Genomic DNA, 23,899 nt, shown 5'->3' on the forward strand with positions numbered 1-23,899 from the left:
AAAATGTTTTTTTTAGAAAATTTACAATAAAGTTGTAATTTACAACTTTCATTTCAATTTTTTCAAAACACAATTTATTTTTAAACAAAAATACTTTTTTTCTCTAATTCTATAAATTGAACTATATTTCTCAAATTTATTAAAAAAATTTTTTATCTTTTTTCTGTATTGATTTGTAATAACTATCGATAAAAATTGAATAGTTAATTTGAAAAACAACACAAGTCGAAAAAGTGTAAATTTCGTTTTTGTACAAATAATTTTATTCAAAATGATTATAACGGTTTCTAGTATAACTCTGGAAACAGTAAGAGCTGTTTTCGCTACTGCTTGTTATGGGAGAATAAAGCTAACGCATCTTCGAAATAAGTTCTTTCAAAATTTAAGATTTAATTTTCATCTGTATTAAAAATGAAGTGGTCAATACAAAAAAATTTTATAAGTAATAATTTTAAGAAACATAGTTTAATTAGAAAACCAGTAAAAAAGAGTATTTTTGTTACAAAATAAATTAGTTTTTGAGAAAATTGAAATAAAAAAATGTGAATAACAATTTTATTATAAATTTTTCAAAAACAATTCCATCTAAAAATACTTTTCTTTAATATTTCTATAATAAATGTATGTTTAAAAAATAATTAATCATAAACAATTTTTTATTTTATTAAAAATTAAATCGCTTATCTCCACGGATCAGTATTATATTTTCACAAAATTTTCAGTAACATTTAGAATATTGTACTACCGATGAAAATCTTAGTTTGTACAACTATTAAAAAATATGTTATTTTGTACTGTTTTTTTAAGTAAATAAATTTTTAATTTTTAGTTATAAAAAATAATATATTATGAATTTTCATCATTGTATAAAACAACATCATCACCGGTTGGACAATATAACAATTGTTACGAAAAAATTTGTGTCGAAATAATACTGACCAAATACATGGTACGGCACTGAATATTTTTGTTTTGCATCTTTTCAAAACAGATCGATATATTTCCAAAAATATACAAGTGTTTCTATAAAGGAACATTAGATTTTCGCAAAAGCTACATCGGAAAAGATCATGCGACCGGATTGGCGGCAGACCCGACTGCCTGACGGCGATTGGAGGATGCCCCACTTCAGCGCGTGCCAACTCTAAAGTCAACTCTCCTGCCAAAGTCAACTCTCAGTCCACTGAGGACGTTCGAGCTTAATGTATAAAAGGTAAGTAAATTAATTTTTGAAAATTGTGTGCTATGTTATATATATTGCTATATATATATATATATATATATATATATATATATATGGGACGTTCCACGTCAACAAGGACAGGCTTCTGCCCAAAAATGGTTTTGACGGATTTCAATGTTCTAGGGATTAAAAAATTCGTAAATTTCTATACTTTCGAATGCCGAGTGGCGTTTTTCAAAATTTTAAATGGCGGCTCCATTATGGCGCATAAATGGCAGTAAGTTTGAAAATTTAAAAATAAATTTGTGAATTAAACGTCTTAAAGAATTCCATTCAATCTAAAACACCTCATACAACAGTTTTTGTGGTCGCTGAATGCAAATATAATGTTAGTTTTCCAAAATTCAAAATGTCGGTAAAAATTTTTAAAATTGATCAAAATGGCTTAAAACTTATTTCTCAGGGGTTTTTTGGGTCACTTATTATGAATTTAAAGTTATTTTTAATAAATAAGCAAAAATAAAATAAATTTTAAAATGGTGGATCCAAAATGGCGGACAAATTTTTTTAAAAACGCTCGAAATTAATTGAAACTCTATTCTAGAGGGTTTTCTTGGCCGCTAATTACGAATTTAAAGTTATTTTTAATAAATAAGCAAAAATAAAATAAATTCCAAAATGGCGAATCCAAAATGGCGGACAAATTTTTAAAAACGCTCGAAATTAATTGAAATTCTATTCTAAGGGGTTTTCATGGCCGCTGATTACGAATTTAATGTTATTTTTATTAAATAAGCAAAAATAAAATAAATTCCAAAATGGCGAATACAAAATGGCGGACAAATTTTTAAAAACGCTCGAAAATGATTGAAACTCTTTCCTAGGGAGTTTTCCTGGCCGCTGATTACAAATTTAAAGTTATTTTTAATAAATAAGCAAACATAAAATAAATTGCAAAATGGCGGACAAAGATTTTAAAAACGACCAAAAATGATTGAATCTCTATTCTAGGTGGTTTTTCTTGCCGAACGTAAAAATGAAAACAAAGAGAGCCGTACATAGTATTTTATGCATGTACATCTTTCTTTGGAACTTGAAATTTTTAAAAATTAATAATTGTCGAATAGTATTATTAATAATAGAATATAATGAAATTAATTAATAATAAATTATTGATAAACAAAAAAAAATACAAATTTATTTTTCCGGTTATGTATATGAAGTACATCGGGCACAAAGATCCTTTTAGGTATACGTTACTGACAGACACTGCAGAACCTCACTATGCTCTCTACTTTTCCTAGTTTGCAACCGAAGGAAACAGTCTTATCGAACCGGAGCTTGTCGATCTGGCTTCAATTGTAATTTAATGATTTCACATATTAATAATAAAATAATGGTAATTAAATTTTTTTAATAATATTGCCAGTCACAAAGTAAACCTATTGATCCAGTTTTATTCCACAATTAGTCGCTTCTTATATGACCATATATGGACATGTTCTAGAAATCATGTGACTCGGGCGGACCAATCAGCGCGTTGCTGGGTCCTACCACGCCGCGTATCCCCACCACTGTAAAAACTATCCTAGCTCGTTCACATTATTTTGGCTTTAATTTAAACTACAATCAGTCTTTTTCAGGACTACAAGTTAGCATAATTCCAAAATCGTTAATTTAAACTACAATCAGTCGTTTTCAGGACTACCAGTTTGCATAATTCCAAAATCTTCAATTTAAAATACAATCAGTCCTTTTCGGGAATACCGAAAAGTTTTAATTAATCTCAAGCGTTTTTTAAATTTTTGTCCGCCATTTTGGAATTTATTTTATGTTTGCTTATTTATTAAAAATAACTTTAAATTCGTAATCAGCGGCCAGGAAAACTCCCTAGGAAAGAGTTTCAATCATTTTCGAGCGTTTTTAAAAAAATTTGTCCGCCATTTTGGATCTGCCATTTTGGAATTTATTTTATTTTTGCTTATTTAATAAAAATAACATTAAATTCGTAATCAGCGGCCATGAAAACCCCTTCGAATAGAATTTCAATTAATTTCGAGCGTTTTTAAAAATTTGTCCGCCATTTTGTATTCGCCATTTTGGAATTTATTTTATTTTTGCTTATTTATTAAAAATAACTTTAAATTCGTAATTAGCGGCCAAGAAAACCCTCTAGAATAGAGTTTCAATTAATTTCGAGCGTTTTTAAAAAAGTTTGTCCGCCATTTTGGATCCACCATTTTAAAATTTATTTTATTTTTGCTTATTTATTAAAAATAACTTTAAATTCATAATAAGTGACCCAAAAAACCCCTGAGAAATAAGTTTTAAGCCATTTTGATCAATTTTAAAAATTTTTACCGCCATTTTGAATTCGCCATTTTGAATTTTGGAAAACTAACATTATATTTGCATTCAGCGACCACAAAAACTGTTGTATGAGGTGTTTTAGATTGAATGGAATTCTTTAAGACGTTTAATTCACAAATTTATTTTTAAATTTTCAAACTTACTGCCATTTATGCGCCATAATGGAGCCGCCATTTAAAATTTTGAAAAACGCCACTCGGCATTCGAAAGTATAGAAATTTACGAATTTTTTAATCCCTAGAACATTGAAATCCGTCAAAACCATTTTTGGGCAGAAGCCTGTCCTTGTTGACGTGGAACGTCCCATATATATATTTCTCATAGCGCAGCCGTTACTATTTAGCGCAGCCAGTTTACAATTTTTGTTATTGCTAGATCATATTTTATATATTTTCTTCTTTTAAATGTGTTTTTTTTCTCTTACAGGCGATACGATCATTATAATATTAATTATATATTGTGACGCGGTATTTTATGCTCGTCACAATATTCCTTAATTTTTTTATAGATAAATAGTAAAAAAAATATTCCAGGGTGGGAATCACCATCATTTCTAAAAAAAAAAACAAATAAAAATCAGTATGTTGTCAAAAGTAATAAAATAACAAGAGAATTGTAAAAATTATAAATATTAAATTAAGCAATAGTTGAATAAAATTATATATACCTGCTGACTCGCCAGATCGATTTAACGGAAACAGTAAATTGTTGTCCACATTATCATTTTATTATTTTTCTATTTCATGAAAAATGGACATTAATCGGAGTAATTCTCCGATTCAACAAAATGAGTCAGTTTTTCCATATCATTAATAATGTTTGACGTACCACAAGGGAAGTGCTTCCTGGTGTATATATTTGGAAGAGATTCCCGAATATTCAAGAGCACCAGGAAGACGAATATTCATTTGTATACTCAGCTGTCACAACATTGGGAGCGGCCATTTTGGATAGAGAGCGCTACGATGCGCTGTGGCACGGTAGCGTTCTACTTTACCCTCCGGATTCATGAAATAAAGAAAAAGTTGTAATTAATTACTTTCACCGGGACTCACCTCTAAAAAGAAAGCGCACAAAGAGACGCCGACTAGCGTGACAGGTCAGCCATTTTTAGTTGTTATGTCCCGAGCTAAAGGCGAGGGTGGTTTTATTAAATGAATAATAAAAGGGAGGATGTTTGCTGATTAGTCAAGTTGGTAAGACTTGACATTTATTTTTAAGTGTGGATTCGTTTGACTTTGAAAGAACTACGGGTTCTCGTTAAATAATTATATGCATATTCCTTTTTATGTAGTATTTATTAACAATTAAAATTTATAAACAATTGATTTTACTTACAATTTTGAAAGATTTGTGTTAATGAAGTTTACAATGACAGGATGCAACCAGTTGTACGTAGCCGCTTCACAGGTTGTACAATGATATAAGATTTTCAGTTCGTTTTTAGACACTTTTAGCACTAAAAACAACTATTTGAACAGTTATTTTACAAACTCTAAGTGTTCTTTCTGACACTGTACCTTGATACAAAAGAAAACTTGTTTTCTTAGTGTTTAGAAAGAACTTGCACTAATTTTATAAATTTAAATTAGAAAGAGAATAATTAAATGAACTGTTATACGACGAAAGTATTAATTGAATTGAAGGGTAGTGCAAATTATCTCCTTACAGAAAACAATTTAGCTTTTGTATAACACTGATTCTAACAACTCAACTAAACGATCGAAGGGCCGACTCAACGATACCGTTCGGGCAGAAGCTCACCGGAGTATTTTGACGACTGTTGCTAAGAAAACAGGGGTTTATATACTATAATTTGTTTGTGAAAATTTGTAATAATTACACACTGATAAAAATTTGTAAGAAGCCTGTGTCGGCGTAAATTTGTAAGAAGCATGTGTCGGCGTAAATTTGTAAGAAGCATGTGTCGGCGTAATTTTGTAAGGAGCACGTGCCTTTTATTACACTATTCATGTACATTATTTATTAATAAGATTTTAATAATTATCAACAATGGTTTATTAGCTTTATCGTTTTCTAATAATTGTTTTATCAATAATTGTTCTACTTTTATTGATTATACGTTAAAAGGTATTACAACTAATTATTTTATTTATTAACTACTTATTAATACTTAATGCACTTTAAGAATAGTTTAATGTTAATTCTTCTCTTTACATAGATCTAATTAATCTTTTAATTGATTATTTATAATTTTAACATTTATTTTGTCTCTTTTGTTTAAATATATTATCCATTACAGATATACAACTCAATGATAATTTACCAACAGACAATTAGTCATCTTATAGCGACAGTTGATCTCTTATCATGAGTAATATAAGTAGGTAATTAACCGACTGTTGTTTCTCGTTTCATTAGATCTTGGTCGAAACTATAATCAATTATCTTATGTGAAACTCACATAAGGTAATGTAGAGTGTTATATTTTCTTATATATTTAAATATAGGTGTATATACATGCTTAATTAATTTCATTAACAATACTTTAATTTATTTTAACTTATGATACATATTTTACTATTATTGTTTTCTTTTATATATATATATATATACATACATACATACACACATATATAATAATAAAATTTTATGCCGTGGAATAAAAAGTTATATCTCGGGATGTAACAGTCCTCCCTCCTTAAATTATTTATCGTCTCGATAAATTGTTTATGTTAAATTAATTTGTTTTGTTACAATAAGGTTTGAACAATTAAAGATACATAATAGATAAGGAATTGCAGACTCTATGATTCTCGTATGTTTTGAAATGTATACAGTGTAGTGTCTAAGTGTTATGTGTAACCTTATCCTTAAGGTAAGTAGTAATGTATATTCTGTAACCTTTGGCTGATTTGCACGTTTACGAATTTTTGTAATTCTTCATCGCTGTCAATTTTTTTGTCCTGGTTTGTCACGTACGCATAGGGTGTGTATTCAGTATTGTTTGTGCAATCTCTTTGTAAAGATGTCGGAAAGCTGTTCATCAACAACTTCAACAGTTTTGTGGAGGGATATTGATAGTGGGGATGTTCCCTTGGATCTGTCTGTTTGTACTCCATCTTCTAATAGTTAGTATTAATTGGATTTTCTTTAATTAATGACTGCATTAATTATGAGTGAATCATTAAGCGTTTGGACCGAAGAAGATAGTGTTTTGTTTCTAAATTCTGTTCCATTTCTTTTTGATTCAGTTAATTCAAGTGCCTCGAATTTTGAGGATTTTGTCAATAATTTCGATCTTGAACCTTTTAATGATGCGATTAATCCTCAGCTTTCCAATCTTGAACCCTTTAATGATGCGATTAATCCTCAGTTTTCCAATCTTGTGAGTCATGAGGACTCCGTGCCTAGGTGGAAAGCTATTTCCCTCAGATTATCTCGTGTTGAAGATAGATTAGGCCTCTTTTACGTGGCTTTTTGGAGATCGACAGCAGAAACTGCTGTCGATCGTATGACCGTTTTCTGTCGAGACAAACTAAACTTAACAGTGACAATTAATGACTTTAAAGTTGTTCAAAAACTAGACCATCGACGTCGCGGAGTTTTATTACAAGTTTCGTCTCGTGAACTACGTGAATTAATTATAGCTAATAGTTCTTTGTTTATTGAGGAGGAACTGAATGTGGCGCGCGAATAATAATTGTCTTTTCTCTTTTCTTTTTATGTTGCAGCCAATCTAGTTGCAGAACATCCATATGAATTGAATCATTTCCTTTATAAAGTTAACGCATTGTCAGTTTCATTATTGCATAATATGCAAGTGGTGGACAACATCGAGAGACTTACGTTGGTCGATGAAAAGAGAAAAAGGGGTCGCCCTAGTAAAAAGGCTCAACAGCGATACAAAAATTTGGAATTAATACGTTTATCACAGCTGGAGCAAGCAAAAAAAGAAAGCATGGAGGAAGCTTTTGAGTTAAATAGATCCATTACTAATTTTATGTGGGGTTTTCCTAGAGTCATAGATTCCTTGACTTCGTCTTCAAATACGGAAAGGTAATTAGTTGAATTTCGCAAAATTTGTTTATATACAATTGTATCTATTTCTTTTTCTGTAAGATAATCTTCTTCTCTTTTTTTTTTTTTTTTTTTTGATTTTGTTCTCAGTGCTGGTCCTTCAGATGTTAAAATCTGTTCCTGTGGTCGAATTTATCCACCAACATATCTGTATGGAAACTGTCTTTGTGGAGAATTATTTGCCTTCAACTCAGAGGATGATTAATTTTTGTGCTTTTTCTCACATACATATTACACAACGCAATATTTACACAATTTACACATTTATATGATATCGTTGATGTTAAAATAAAACATTTATATCCTTCTGTACTTCTTGTTTCTCTTATTTGTTTACCCCAAAATATTATAATTAATGTCATTCAATTGTAAAACTTTATAATAATTTATTCATAATAGTAATTATTTTGTAATTTTAATTTTTAAAGAAAAAGAAGGAATAAGAAATTTTTATATATTTGAGTTAGAGCATGCGCACTTAGTTTTATTTTGATTCATACATATATACACATACATATATATATACATATACATATATATACATACATCAATCTCTTAATATATCTATATATTAATATATTTTGTTTTGATCAAGATTGAATTTTTTAGTTTTAATTTAATGATTTATAATTTTTATGTTTACTTATAAGTGGTTTTATCAGTTATACGTTATTTAAGGTTAACTAATAATTTCAATCATGATTTATTTTTATTAAGTATAGTTCACTGAATAATATTGTGACTATCTTGAACGGTTCTTATTAGATTGTATTTCTGACGTATAGTATACAGCGCTGAAGTATCGAATGACGGTCGAGTCGATCGATAGTTGCGTCGATATACGGTCTGGACACGTTCGAATGACGTACCAGGTCGGTGCGCGTGAAGCGGTTGGGTTGCTACGGTGCGAACGGGGAGTGAGATAAAGAGTACGCGATACATGGTTTCGAGCGCGAGAGGATCGATGGTTGCGGTCGATATACGGATGACGTCAAAAACCTTTGCTGTAGCGTCTATGTTGTAATTGAGGCTTTCTTTAAGAGTAAAACATGATATTTTTTTTTTTTTTTTTTTTTTTTTTTTTTTTTTTTGAAATTTTGAAATTTTTGTGGCCAGTCCTCCCTCCTTAAAACTTCCATTGTCCTCAATGGTTTTTAGATATGGGACGGGTTATTTGATCTGCGTCTCCTCATCGAAATTACTTTGTAGCAAATATATAGGTTTTTAATAACTATTATTGCTAATAATAATAATAGTAGTTTAAAAGCAACGGAAATGTAATCCATTGTCTCAGAGATGGAACCCAGGATTGGAATATTCATCTGTGGAGTGAAAAAATTTTTTTTTTTTATTAATATCTTGTTTTTGAAATTGTGTCATATAAGGAATTTTAAAATTTTTATCTTTCTAGGGACTTTCAAATATTATAGTTAATTGTAATTAATTATTGTTTATTGTTAGTAGTATTGTTTGATTCGGATTTTTATATAATTCGCTGTGCTAATTTATCGATATAAATATCTTTCGATATATCGATGAGTGATATCTAAAGATTTATTCACTTTTGGTTCTTTTTATGAATTTTGTCCTTATTAATTATCTTTTTATTAATAATTTATTTATTCTGTTGTTAATTAAATTATCTAATTGTTATTAAATAGAGAACTTAATTATTTACTAGCTTATTTGATGAAAGAATTCGAACGATATATCGATCGATATATCGATAGATATATTGAATTAAGTACTAGTAGTGAAGTCGATAATTTAATTAATTAATTGTATTAATAATTGATTATTAATTATATGCTTTTATTATTAGTGTTATTTTATTATTAACAACTTGTAAAATTTTTTTTTTTTTTTTTTTTTTAAATTTTTTTTTTTTTTTTTTTTTTTTTTTTTTTTTTTTTTTTTTTTTTTTTTTTAATAAAGAGGAAAGAAGAAGGCGACCTCCAAATCCCCTTCCTTCATTTTCTTTCGTCTTTCTTTTTCTTTCTCTCTTTTTTTTTTTTGATTATATAATTTTTATTGTTTTGAAATTTAATATGGTGATTACATTGTTATATAACTAATTATGATATTTATTGTTATTTGCATATATATATATACATGTATATATCTAATAGTTTATTTTAGTGTTATATGGTATTAAATAATTTATTTATAATAATATAATATTTAGAGATTATGCTAATGATAATTAATATTTTCATGATTTTTTATTTAATTATAATTAGGTATATATGCATATATATGTACATTTGAAAAAATTTTTTTTTTTTTTTTTTTTTTTTTTTTTTTTACTAGTTGCCATTCTTTGTTGTAATTTTAACATTAATTAATCAAAGAAAGCTTCTGGGAAATCCCAGGAATCTTTTTTTTGTTCCGTTTTCGCGGATTCTGGAATCTCCCAGTTTTCTTGTTTTAGAGTAATTGGTTTTCCAGGGATTTCCCAGAATTCATCATTATTTATTAATTTTGTATGAGAGTTTGGGAATAATTTTTTATTCCTGAAGGGACCGTTACATTGTGTTTTAACATGACCTCTTTGATAGCATAGTTCACAGCAGTTAGTCCATTTGAATAATTTGATTTTTAAAATTGAAGTGTCTTCTTGACACATGACATAAGTTTTTCCTTTGGAATTTGGTTCTTTTTCTTCTTCAGAGAAATAATAAGTTCTGTTTAGAAGTTTTAATATTTTACGCGCAGTGGTGTGTTCACCATCTTTTATTTTTCTCATGTTTCTAGTACTTGCTGTGAAAACATTGTTATTAATTAGATCAGTAACTACACATTCTACATCATATCGTCTGTTATTAGGGGGACCTGTTACATGTTTAATTGAATATTTAGGTTTATTAAGGTTGTATTCAGAGGCCAGTTCTTCGAGAATTCCTTTAGGAAATTCTATTTCATCGATGTTTCCCTTTGGGAATATATCAATTAAGATTAATTCTCCTTGTAGGGGAGGTGATGTTAATACCATTTCTGCCATCTAAAAACATAAAATTGTGTTATTATTCTTATTCGTAAGCAAGCTTTAGTTTGTCTATGTGTTTTTGAAATCTTTGACCCTCATTGGTGATTAAAATTGCGGTATGTTTGTCTAAGATATCCACAATTTCGTAAGGTCCGTGATAATATGGCTCGAATTTACTTTTCTTGACTTCCCTTAGGACATAAGCTTTATCTCCTATTTTTCCTAAAAAGGGTTTAAGTTTCCTATCGTAATTTTCTTTTGAATTTAATTTAGATTGAATGAGATTTTTCGCAGCCATGTTTTTTATTTCCGTTAATCTAGATATTAATTCTACTAAATATGAACCGTACGTTTCTAGTTTTTCTTCTGGGGGAAAGGAGCTAGGGGTTCTGGCTGTTTTTCCAAATACTAATTCGAAAGGAGTGAAGTTTGTTGCCTCATGAACGGATGTGTTATAGGCGAACATGCAAAATGGTAGTAGTTTGTCCCAATCGTCATAATTTTTGGAATATTGTTTTAGAAAATCTATAAGGACTATGTGGCTTCTTTCTAAGCTGCCGTTTGTTTGAGGTCTATATCCTGAAGTTGTTACTTGTTGTACTCCAAAGATTTTTGATAATTTTCTCATTAGTTTACTTATGAATCCTCCTCCTTTATCCGTTAGAATTGTTTTAGGGGCTCCGTATTTAGAGAATAATTCTGCAGCTACTGCGTGTGCTATTGTTGTAGTTGAAACATCAGGGATTGCTACTGCCATACAATATTTTGATAAATGATCCTGCATGGTAAGTATGTGACAATTACCGTCAGGCGTTGTAGGAAGTTTTCCTACTGTGTCTAATGAGACTTTGTCAAAAACGTCTAGTGGTGTATCCGTAATTAACATTGGTTCTCTTGTTCTTACGCGTACTAGTTTTTGTTCTTGGCAAGTTGGACATTTTCTAACAAATTCTGTTACTTGGTCTTTGATACCAGGCCAAAAGAATTTTTCACGTATTCTTCGATAAGTTTTTGTGACTCCTTTATGTCCTCCTATTTTGCTATTATGGTATTCCTTGATTATATCTTCGCGAATTTCTTCTTTTGGAATAGTAACCTGACCATAACATACAGTAACCTTTATGTTACTATTTTGGAAAATTGTATTTAATATTTGTATTAATCCTCCTCTCATTAATTCATCTGTTAGATCATTTCTTCTGGAAATTCTCAATTCTTTTGAATTTTCTTGTTGTAAAATGAATTTTAAATTTTGTAGGGCATTGGAAACATCATCTTTTAATAATGGATCAAAGTGATTGTGTTTTATTATTAAGGTATAAATGTTATACTGTCCTCGAGGGGTGATTAATATTTGTCCTTTTTGTGGTTTTTTTAATTTTATTTCTTGTGGATCGATAGCTCCGATATCAATGAGCAATCTTCCGATTGGTGTGATAAATTCACAGTCGGCAGACAGAAAATGAACGTAGTTGCTTCGATAGTAGGTTAAGTTCTCTCTGCAACTAAGTATATTTGATGTTGAACTTTCTAATTTGTTGGCCATAGTATTTGAGATATCTGGAGGAATACTATCAATAGATGTTTTTATTTTCGACTTTGTTGTTTGTTCCTTTACAGACTCATTAATTGTCGATTGATCATCTGTATTTTCTTCTTCTGATGAAGACGTTTCTTCTGGTATTGTTGGATGTGTGAAGGGTGTTGATATTGCGAGAGGTCGATCGAAGCTTAAAGGTGTTATCGATCTCTTTGGTTGATCTACGAAAGTTACATTTTTACCCTTGTTGACATTTTCTGTAGTTTGTTTCTTTTCGGTTTCATTTTCATTTTCAATACTTTGGATCATATCAGTTAATTCTTGTATGTCTTTATGAGCATTTTTCAAAATTTCGTTTAGTTTTTCTGCAAATTCTGAATGATTCCCAGATATATATTCATTTGCTGCTTCGTGAATTTCAGGATCATCATCTCCAACAGAAGCATTACGCCAATCTCTTGGTGGTAATTCTTTTTCCATTAACCAATCTTCATGTCTAGCTATTGATTCATCAAATAGAGCAATTGACTTTTCTAATTCTTTTCCTATTTCCTTCCTTGATATTGGAGTTTGATGGTCTTCTTCTGAAGAACTGTCTTCACTTCCACTTATAGGTGGACTTACTATTTTTACTATTTCTTTATTCGCTGTTATTGGTTCTACAATTAATTCATGATGTTCAAAAGGTGCAATGGGTGGTGCGCTTTTTGGAGCATATGGGTCATAGAGAGGTGTAGGTATAATAAGACTAGGTAAAACGCTAGTGCTCTTTTTACAAATAGGCGGTTTCTCATTTTCATCTGAATCGGAACTTGATGAAGTGTTGTCTATAACCTTGGTTTTTGTAGATCGTGGTTGTGTTTTATTTCGTTGAGAGACACGTTGTCCTATTGTGCTTTTCTCTAATATTTTTGTATCTGTAGCTAATTTCTTGGTGGGTTTAATTATACTTTTAATTTTTGTTGGTTGTCGAAGATTTCTCTTCTTTTGTGTTGAAGTGCTAGCAACTCCTGAACTTGTGGATGGAGCTGTAGGTATTTGAGAATTTTTTGATTGTCTTGTTTGTATTAAAATTCTTGCTTGTTTTCTTGCATTTGATTCCTCTGGTATGGATTCAATAGGATTTCGAGATAAAGCGTCTGCGTTATGATTTAATTTTCCGGGTTTATAATTAAATTCATACTCATAATCTCTTAATCTCAATCTCCATCTAACTAATCGTTGTCCAGGGTCTTTTATTGAATTAATCCACTTTAATGGCTCGTGGTCACTAACTAATATGAACTTTTTACCGTAAATGTAGGGTCTAAAATGATTAACTGCATATAAAACAGCTAAACATTCTTTCTCAGTTGTGGAATAATTTTGTTCAGGCGTGTTTAACACTCGGGAAAGATATGCTATAGGTAGATCTATCCCATCTTTATCTTGACTAAGAACGGCGCCTATTGCAAAATCTGAAGCGTCTGTTGTTATCGTAAATATTTTATCATAATCAGGATATTGTAATATAGGGCTCTTGCATAAATTTGATCTTAATTCTTTAAAACTTTCGTCTTGTTCTGGTCCCCATTCGAACTTTACGTTCTTTTTCAATAAATTTGAAAGTGGTTTTGCTTTTGCTGAAAAGTCTTTTATAAATCTTCTGTAGTAGCCCGCAAGACCAAGAAATTGTTTTACGTTTCTGGGTGTTTTTGGTGTTGGAAAGTGTTCTACTGCTTCTATCTTTTTTGGATTGGGTTTGACACCATCACTACTAATTATGTGTCCTAAATATGCTACTTCTCTACACAGGAATTCGCATTTTTCCGGTTGTAATGTTAAATTAGCTTCTTTTAATCTTTGTAATAATCTTTTTACTTTTGTGCCGTGTTCTTGTAAATTTTCGGCGTGGATTACTATGTCATCTAAGTAAACAAATAATTCTACACCTTGTAGTCCAAGTAATACTTGGTCCATTAATCTTTGAAATGTCGCTGGAGAGTTTTTTAATCCCATAGGCATTCGTACGTATTCGTAATGTCCGTGTACTGTTGAAAAGGCAGTTTTCTGTCTATCGTCTGGATCTAATTCTATTTGATGAAATCCACTTGCTAAATCAAAAACCGAGAAATACTGTGCTTGGCCTAATGAATCGATCACGCTAGTGATATGAGGTAGTGGATAAAAGTCACCTACGGTCTTTTCATTAAGGGCTCTAAAATCAATTACTATTCTCCATTTCTTTTTTCCAGTTCCATCTATTTTCTTAGGTATGATGAGTAGTGGAGAGTTATAAGGTGAAGAAGAAGGCTTTATTGCTCCTTCTGATGTCATTCGGTCTATAACCTTGTCTATTTCTTCTTTTTGAGCTGGAGAGAATCTATATGGTCTAGTATGAATTGGGATTTCATCTATAGTTATAATTTTGTGTTTTACTTTGTTAGTTGGATTTAAAGGTTCGCCTGTTAAGTGAAAACTTTCAGGAAACTCTCTTACTATGTCTTTAACATGTTCTTGTTCTTCAGCATTTAGATGATCTAATCTTAAGTTATTAATTATAGCTGAAATTCTATCTATTGGTTGTTCGTAGTCTTCATCTGAAGATTCTTCGTCTGTTTCTTCTCCTGGTAGTGGATAATATTCAAAAGGAATGAGTTCTTGAGGTGGAATTTCTATTTCTACGTCTTCTAAAGTAGTGTTTATTGCAAAAATATGGCAAAGTCCATTATTATTAGATACTATCCCTTCTCCTATTATTATTCCGTCATCTGTTTTAATTAATGGTAAGTAACCTTCTTTTACTTCGTCATTTGACACTTCTATAGGTATTACTTGTCTTCCCCTGGCTTTGATGGTTAATCCTCTTCTTTTATTTTCCTTATTTTCTACTAAGTTTTCTCTAAATTTGATTGATTCTACATCTTGGAAAAACATGGGGTCAATTGGGTTTGTATGAGTCACAATGGAATTATGCCAAAAAGAAATTTCAGCCTTTTCTTGCCTCAGATACTCTCGGCCTAATATACCATCGGAATGTAAAGGAAAATCAGAAGGGACAACTTGAAAAGTTACAGGTTTTTCATTTACTTTTACTTGGACTGTTCCGAGTGGGGTTTTCCTAGAGTCATAGATTCCTTGACTTCGTCTTCAAATACGGAAAGGTAATTAGTTGAATTTCGCAAAATTTGTTTATATACAATTGTATCTATTTCTTTTTCTGTAAGATAATCTTCTTCTCTTTTTTTTTTTTTTTTTTTTGATTTTGTTCTCAGTGCTGGTCCTTCAGATGTTAAAATCTGTTCCTGTGGTCGAATTTATCCACCAACATATCTGTATGGAAACTGTCTTTGTGGAGAATTATTTGCCGTCAACTCAGAGGATGATTAATTTTTGTGGTTTTTCTCACATACATATTACACAACGCAATATTTACACAATTTACACATTTATATGATATCATTGATGTTAAAATAAAACATTTATATCCTTCTGTACTTCTTGTTTCTCTTATTTGTTTACCCCAAAATATTATAATTAATTCAATTGTAAAACTTTATAATAATTTATTCATAATAGTAATTATTTTGTAATTTTAATTTTTAAAGAAAAAGAAGGAATAAGAAATTTTTATATATTTGAGTTAGAGCATGCGCACTTAGTTTTATTTTGATTCATACATATATACACATACATATATATATACATATACATATATATACATACATCAATCTCTTAATATATCTATATATTAATATATTTTGTTTTGATCAAGATTGAATTTTTTAGTTTTAATTTAATGATTTATAATTTTTATGTTTACTTATAAGTGGTTTTATCAGTTATACGTTATTTAAGGTTAACTAATAATTTCAATCATGATTTATTTTTATTAAGTATAGTTCACTGAATAATATTGTGACTATCTTGAACGGTTCTTATTAGATTGTATTTCTGACGTATAGTATACAGCGCTGAAGTATCGAATGACGGTCGAGTCGATCGATAGTTGCGTCGATATACGGTCTGGACACGTTCGAATGACGTACCAGGTCGGTGCGCGTGAAGCGGTTGGGTTGCTACGGTGCGAACGGGGAGTGAGATAAAGAGTACGCGATACATGGTTTCGAGCGCGAGAGGATCGATGGTTGCGGTCGATATACGGATGACGTCAAAAACCTTTGCTGTAGCGTCTATGTTGTAATTGAGGCTTTCTTTAAGAGTAAAACATGATATTTTTTTTTTTTTTTTTTTTTTTTTTTTTTTTGAAATTTTGAAATTTTTGTGGCCAGTCCTCCCTCCTTAAAACTTCCATTGTCCTCAATGGTTTTTAGATATGGGACGGGTTATTTGATCTGCGTCTCCTCATCGAAATTACTTTGTAGCAAATATATAGGTTTTTAATAACTATTATTGCTAATAATAATAATAGTAGTTTAAAAGCAACGGAAATGTAATCCATTGTCTCAGAGATGGAACCCAGGATTGGAATATTCATCTGTGGAGTGAAAAAATTTTTTTTTTTTATTAATATCTTGTTTTTGAAATTGTGTCATATAAGGAATTTTAAAATTTTTATCTTTCTAGGGACTTTCAAATATTATAGTTAATTGTAATTAATTATTGTTTATTGTTAGTAGTATTGTTTGATTCGGATTTTTATATAATTCGCTGTGCTAATTTATCGATATAAATATCTTTCGATATATCGATGAGTGATATCTAAAGATTTATTCACTTTTGGTTCTTTTTATGAATTTTGTCCTTATTAATTATCTTTTTATTAATAATTTATTTATTCTGTTGTTAATTAAATTATCTAATTGTTATTAAATAGAGAACTTAATTATTTACTAGCTTATTTGATGAAAGAATTCGAACGATATATCGATCGATATATCGATAGATATATTGAATTAAGTACTAGTAGTGAAGTCGATAATTTAATTAATTAATTGTATTAATAATTGATTATTAATTATATGCTTTTATTATTAGTGTTATTTTATTATTAACAACTTGTAAAATTTTTTTTTTTTTTTTTTTTTAAATTTTTTTTTTTTTTTTTTTTTTTTTTTTTTTTTTTTTTTTTTTAATAAAGAGGAAAGAAGAAGGCGACCTCCAAATCCCCTTCCTTCATTTTCTTTCGTCTTTCTTTTTCTTTCTCTCTTTTTTTTTTTTGATTATATAATTTTTATTGTTTTGAAATTTAATATGGTGATTACATTGTTATATAACTAATTATGATATTTATTGTTATTTGCATATATATATATACATGTATATATCTAATAGTTTATTTTAGTGTTATATGGTATTAAATAATTTATTTATAATAATATAATATTTAGAGATTATGCTAATGATAATTAATATTTTCATGATTTTTTATTTAATTATAATTAGGTATATATGCATATATATGTACATTTGAAAAAATTTTTTTTTTTTTTTTTTTTTTTTTTTTTTTTACTAGTTGCCATTCTTTGTTGTAATTTTAACATTAATTAATCAAAGAAAGCTTCTGGGAAATCCCAGGAATCTTTTTTTTGTTCCGTTTTCGCGGATTCTGGAATCTCCCAGTTTTCTTGTTTTAGAGTAATTGGTTTTCCAGGGATTTCCCAGAATTCATCATTATTTATTAATTTTGTATGAGAGTTTGGGAATAATTTTTTATTCCTGAAGGGACCGTTACATTGTGTTTTAACATGACCTCTTTGATAGCATAGTTCACAGCAGTTAGTCCATTTGAATAATTTGATTTTTAAAATTGAAGTGTCTTCTTGACACATGACATAAGTTTTTCCTTTGGAATTTGGTTCTTTTTCTTCTTCAGAGAAATAATAAGTTCTGTTTAGAAGTTTTAATATTTTACGCGCAGTGGTGTGTTCACCATCTTTTATTTTTCTCATGTTTCTAGTACTTGCTGTGAAAACATTGTTATTAATTAGATCAGTAACTACACATTCTACATCATATCGTCTGTTATTAGGGGGACCTGTTACATGTTTAATTGAATATTTAGGTTTATTAAGGTTGTATTCAGAGGCCAGTTCTTCGAGAATTCCTTTAGGAAATTCTATTTCATCGATGTTTCCCTTTGGGAATATATCAATTAAGATTAATTCTCCTTGTAGGGGAGGTGATGTTAATACCATTTCTGCCATCTAAAAACATAAAATTGTGTTATTATTCTTATTCGTAAGCAAGCTTTAGTTTGTCTATGTGTTTTTGAAATCTTTGACCCTCATTGGTGATTAAAATTGCGGTATGTTTGTCTAAGATATCCACAATTTCGTAAGGTCCGTGATAATATGGCTCGAATTTACTTTTCTTGACTTCCCTTAGGACATAAGCTTTATCTCCTATTTTTCCTAAAAAGGGTTTAAGTTTCCTATCGTAATTTTCTTTTGAATTTAATTTAGATTGAATGAGATTTTTCGCAGCCATGTTTTTTATTTCCGTTAATCTAGATATTAATTCTACTAAATATGAACCGTACGTTTCTAGTTTTTCTTCTGGGGGAAAGGAGCTAGGGGTTCTGGCTGTTTTTCCAAATACTAATTCGAAAGGAGTGAAGTTTGTTGCCTCATGAACGGATGTGTTATAGGCGAACATGCAAAATGGTAGTAGTTTGTCCCAATCGTCATAATTTTTGGAATATTGTTTTAGAAAATCTATAAGGACTATGTGGCTTCTTTCTAAGCTGCCGTTTGTTTGAGGTCTATATCCTGAAGTTGTTACTTGTTGTACTCCAAAGATTTTTGATAATTTTCTCATTAGTTTACTTATGAATCCTCCTCCTTTATCCGTTAGAATTGTTTTAGGGGCTCCGTATTTAGAGAATAATTCTGCAGCTACTGCGTGTGCTATTGTTGTAGTTGAAACATCAGGGATTGCTACTGCCATACAATATTTTGATAAATGATCCTGCATGGTAAGTATGTGACAATTACCGTCAGGCGTTGTAGGAAGTTTTCCTACTGTGTCTAATGAGACTTTGTCAAAAACGTCTAGTGGTGTATCCGTAATTAACATTGGTTCTCTTGTTCTTACGCGTACTAGTTTTTGTTCTTGGCAAGTTGGACATTTTCTAACAAATTCTGTTACTTGGTCTTTGATACCAGGCCAAAAGAATTTTTCACGTATTCTTCGATAAGTTTTTGTGACTCCTTTATGTCCTCCTATTTTGCTATTATGGTATTCCTTGATTATATCTTCGCGAATTTCTTCTTTTGGAATAGTAACCTGACCATAACATACAGTAACCTTTATGTTACTATTTTGGAAAATTGTATTTAATATTTGTATTAATCCTCCTCTCATTAATTCATCTGTTAGATCATTTCTTCTGGAAATTCTCAATTCTTTTGAATTTTCTTGTTGTAAAATGAATTTTAAATTTTGTAGGGCATTGGAAACATCATCTTTTAATAATGGATCAAAGTGATTGTGTTTTATTATTAAGGTATAAATGTTATACTGTCCTCGAGGGGTGATTAATATTTGTCCTTTTTGTGGTTTTTTTAATTTTATTTCTTGTGGATCGATAGCTCCGATATCAATGAGCAATCTTCCGATTGGTGTGATAAATTCACAGTCGGCAGACAGAAAATGAACGTAGTTGCTTCGATAGTAGGTTAAGTTCTCTCTGCAACTAAGTATATTTGATGTTGAACTTTCTAATTTGTTGGCCATAGTATTTGAGATATCTGGAGGAATACTATCAATAGATGTTTTTATTTTCGACTTTGTTGTTTGTTCCTTTACAGACTCATTAATTGTCGATTGATCATCTGTATTTTCTTCTTCTGATGAAGACGTTTCTTCTGGTATTGTTGGATGTGTGAAGGGTGTTGATATTGCGAGAGGTCGATCGAAGCTTAAAGGTGTTATCGATCTCTTTGGTTGATCTACGAAAGTTACATTTTTACCCTTGTTGACATTTTCTGTAGTTTGTTTCTTTTCGGTTTCATTTTCATTTTCAATACTTTGGATCATATCAGTTAATTCTTGTATGTCTTTATGAGCATTTTTCAAAATTTCGTTTAGTTTTTCTGCAAATTCTGAATGATTCCCAGATATATATTCATTTGCTGCTTCGTGAATTTCAGGATCATCATCTCCAACAGAAGCATTACGCCAATCTCTTGGTGGTAATTCTTTTTCCATTAACCAATCTTCATGTCTAGCTATTGATTCATCAAATAGAGCAATTGACTTTTCTAATTCTTTTCCTATTTCCTTCCTTGATATTGGAGTTTGATGGTCTTCTTCTGAAGAACTGTCTTCACTTCCACTTATAGGTGGACTTACTATTTTTACTATTTCTTTATTCGCTGTTATTGGTTCTACAATTAATTCATGATGTTCAAAAGGTGCAATGGGTGGTGCGCTTTTTGGAGCATATGGGTCATAGAGAGGTGTAGGTATAATAAGACTAGGTAAAACGCTAGTGCTCTTTTTACAAATAGGCGGTTTCTCATTTTCATCTGAATCGGAACTTGATGAAGTGTTGTCTATAACCTTGGTTTTTGTAGATCGTGGTTGTGTTTTATTTCGTTGAGAGACACGTTGTCCTATTGTGCTTTTCTCTAATATTTTTGTATCTGTAGCTAATTTCTTGGTGGGTTTAATTATACTTTTAATTTTTGTTGGTTGTCGAAGATTTCTCTTCTTTTGTGTTGAAGTGCTAGCAACTCCTGAACTTGTGGATGGAGCTGTAGGTATTTGAGAATTTTTTGATTGTCTTGTTTGTATTAAAATTCTTGCTTGTTTTCTTGCATTTGATTCCTCTGGTATGGATTCAATAGGATTTCGAGATAAAGCGTCTGCGTTATGATTTAATTTTCCGGGTTTATAATTAAATTCATACTCATAATCTCTTAATCTCAATCTCCATCTAACTAATCGTTGTCCAGGGTCTTTTATTGAATTAATCCACTTTAATGGCTCGTGGTCACTAACTAATATGAACTTTTTACCGTAAATGTAGGGTCTAAAATGATTAACTGCATATAAAACAGCTAAACATTCTTTCTCAGTTGTGGAATAATTTTGTTCAGGCGTGTTTAACACTCGGGAAAGATATGCTATAGGTAGATCTATCCCATCTTTATCTTGACTAAGAACGGCGCCTATTGCAAAATCTGAAGCGTCTGTTGTTATCGTAAATATTTTATCATAATCAGGATATTGTAATATAGGGCTCTTGCATAAATTTGATCTTAATTCTTTAAAACTTTCGTCTTGTTCTGGTCCCCATTCGAACTTTACGTTCTTTTTCAATAAATTTGAAAGTGGTTTTGCTTTTGCTGAAAAGTCTTTTATAAATCTTCTGTAGTAGCCCGCAAGACCAAGAAATTGTTTTACGTTTCTGGGTGTTTTTGGTGTTGGAAAGTGTTCTACTGCTTCTATCTTTTTTGGATTGGGTTTGACACCATCACTACTAATTATGTGTCCTAAATATGCTACTTCTCTACACAGGAATTCGCATTTTTCCGGTTGTAATGTTAAATTAGCTTCTTTTAATCTTTGTAATAATCTTTTTACTTTTGTGCCGTGTTCTTGTAAATTTTCGGCGTGGATTACTATGTCATCTAAGTAAACAAATAATTCTACACCTTGTAGTCCAAGTAATACTTGGTCCATTAATCTTTGAAATGTCGCTGGAGAGTTTTTTAATCCCATAGGCATTCGTACGTATTCGTAATGTCCGTGTACTGTTGAAAAGGCAGTTTTCTGTCTATCGTCTGGATCTAATTCTATTTGATGAAATCCACTTGCTAAATCAAAAACCGAGAAATACTGTGCTTGGCCTAATGAATCGATCACGCTAGTGATATGAGGTAGTGGATAAAAGTCACCTACGGTCTTTTCATTAAGGGCTCTAAAATCAATTACTATTCTCCATTTCTTTTTTCCAGTTCCATCTATTTTCTTAGGTATGATGAGTAGTGGAGAGTTATAAGGTGAAGAAGAAGGCTTTATTGCTCCTTCTGATGTCATTCGGTCTATAACCTTGTCTATTTCTTCTTTTTGAGCTGGAGAGAATCTATATGGTCTAGTATGAATTGGGATTTCATCTATAGTTATAATTTTGTGTTTTACTTTGTTAGTTGGATTTAAAGGTTCGCCTGTTAAGTGAAAACTTTCAGGAAACTCTCTTACTATGTCTTTAACATGTTCTTGTTCTTCAGCATTTAGATGATCTAATCTTAAGTTATTAATTATAGCTGAAATTCTATCTATTGGTTGTTCGTAGTCTTCATCTGAAGATTCTTCGTCTGTTTCTTCTCCTGGTAGTGGATAATATTCAAAAGGAATGAGTTCTTGAGGTGGAATTTCTATTTCTACGTCTTCTAAAGTAGTGTTTATTGCAAAAATATGGCAAAGTCCATTATTATTAGATACTATCCCTTCTCCTATTATTATTCCGTCATCTGTTTTAATTAATGGTAAGTAACCTTCTTTTACTTCGTCATTTGACACTTCTATAGGTATTACTTGTCTTCCCCTGGCTTTGATGGTTAATCCTCTTCTTTTATTTTCCTTATTTTCTACTAAGTTTTCTCTAAATTTGATTGATTCTACATCTTGGAAAAACATGGGGTCAATTGGGTTTGTATGAGTCACAATGGAATTATGCCAAAAAGAAATTTCAGCCTTTTCTTGCCTCAGATACTCTCGGCCTAATATACCATCGGAATGTAAAGGAAAATCAGAAGGGACAACTTGAAAAGTTACAGGTTTTTCATTTACTTTTACTTGGACTGTTCCGAGTGTAGGTATTTTTATAGGAGCGATTCCAGTAATTTGTATAGCTTCGTCTATCATTACATTTAATTCGGGTTGTAAAACGTCTAATTTTATTAAATTTACGTCAGCACCAGTGTCTACTAACAAGGAAGCCTTTGATTTCAAGAAATCAGGAGATTTTAAGGTTATTACTGGGGATTCTTTGTTGAATCTAGCTTGCATGATTGTTCTTGTTTGCGTAATATCATTACTGTTGCTTGACGCTCTTGTTTTTCTTGACTCGTCGTCGCGTCTGTCCGTCGAGCTTCGTTGGAGTTTAAATTTTTCTCGTTAGTTGGGGCTGGAGAATGAGCGCGTGGGGGCGTTCTAGACCCTCCATATTGGTTATTACTAGGCCCATTCGTCTTTTGAGGAGGTGGATAAAATTGATAAGGATTGTAAGGAATGAAAGGTGGTTGATTAAAATGAGTTGGGTAATAAGGATAGGGTTGATAAAAGCTAGGCATTGGTTGTTGAGCTAGGTTAGGTTGTTTCAAAATGCCAATAGGAGTGGGTGATTGAGAGCGCGAATTTGTTGGTTCTTCAACGGGGTTAAATCGTACTCGTGGACTAGGACTTCTATTCCTAAACTCGTAATTAACATTTTGAGCTCTATTTTCGCTCGGCTGCTGATACCGTGAAACATGATATGTATTATTATATTGATTGCCTTGATGTTGATGTCTAATCTCATATTGTAATGCAGCCTCAAAAGCAGCATCAATAGTTTTTGTATTACGTGCTTCTATTAAACTAGAAATAGCGTCTGGAAGACCTCCAATAAATGCTTCTAGAGCGCAATCAGTTAAAGGTTCTAGCATATTTACTGCTTTGTCCCTACCATACTTTTCTATTAGAGCAGCTTTTGCTCCCGTTACTAAAAGACTTAGTCTATCATAAAATTCGCTTACATTTTCACTTCGAGCCATACGAATAGTGGATATCTCTTGGAGATACCATGTATAAGATTTTTTCGGGGCATATCTTTGTTTTAAATGTTGAA

General features: G+C 30.7%; 3 protein-coding genes across 6 annotated transcripts; 1 reads left to right on the forward strand and 2 right to left on the reverse strand.

The window, feature by feature from the left end:
* Nucleotides 1-6,058: 6,058 nt before the first annotated feature.
* LOC127287823 (uncharacterized) lies at nucleotides 6,059-15,574 on the forward strand. 4 transcript variants are annotated; one of them, XR_007843938.1, is made up of 2 exons: nucleotides 6,059-7,573; nucleotides 15,375-15,574. XR_007843938.1 is itself a non-coding variant. In XM_051314943.1 (2 exons), exons 1-2 carry the CDS (start codon nucleotides 7,332-7,334, stop codon nucleotides 15,487-15,489), a joined length of 357 nt encoding a protein of 118 aa, XP_051170900.1. In that variant the 5' UTR covers nucleotides 6,597-7,331; the 3' UTR covers nucleotides 15,490-15,559. The 4 variants fall into 4 exon arrangements, 2 of the variants coding, with proteins under 2 accessions (XP_051170900.1, XP_051170899.1); XR_007843937.1 differs by lacking the exon at nucleotides 15,375-15,574 and adding an exon at nucleotides 7,685-9,492; XM_051314943.1 differs by having other exon boundaries at nucleotides 6,597-7,573; nucleotides 15,375-15,559.
* LOC127287822 (uncharacterized) lies at nucleotides 9,868-15,217 on the reverse strand. The gene has a single exon (XM_051314941.1). It carries the CDS (start codon nucleotides 15,034-15,036, stop codon nucleotides 10,624-10,626), a length of 4,413 nt encoding a protein of 1,470 aa, XP_051170898.1. The 5' UTR covers nucleotides 15,037-15,217; the 3' UTR covers nucleotides 9,868-10,623.
* Nucleotides 15,575-17,538: 1,964 nt separating the features above from the next.
* On the reverse strand, nucleotides 17,539-22,920 carry LOC127287824 (uncharacterized). The gene has a single exon (XM_051314944.1). The coding sequence runs from the start codon at nucleotides 22,705-22,707 to the stop codon at nucleotides 18,295-18,297; it is 4,413 nt and encodes a 1,470-aa protein (XP_051170901.1). The 5' UTR covers nucleotides 22,708-22,920; the 3' UTR covers nucleotides 17,539-18,294.
* Between the last annotated feature and the right edge of the window lie 979 nt (nucleotides 22,921-23,899).

Source organism: Leptopilina boulardi, unplaced genomic scaffold (genome assembly GCF_019393585.1).
Source record: "Leptopilina boulardi isolate dan_hultmark-lab unplaced genomic scaffold, ZJU_Lbou_2.1 LbouV2_373, whole genome shotgun sequence".
NCBI classification, from domain to species: Eukaryota; Metazoa; Arthropoda; class Insecta; order Hymenoptera; family Figitidae; genus Leptopilina; species Leptopilina boulardi.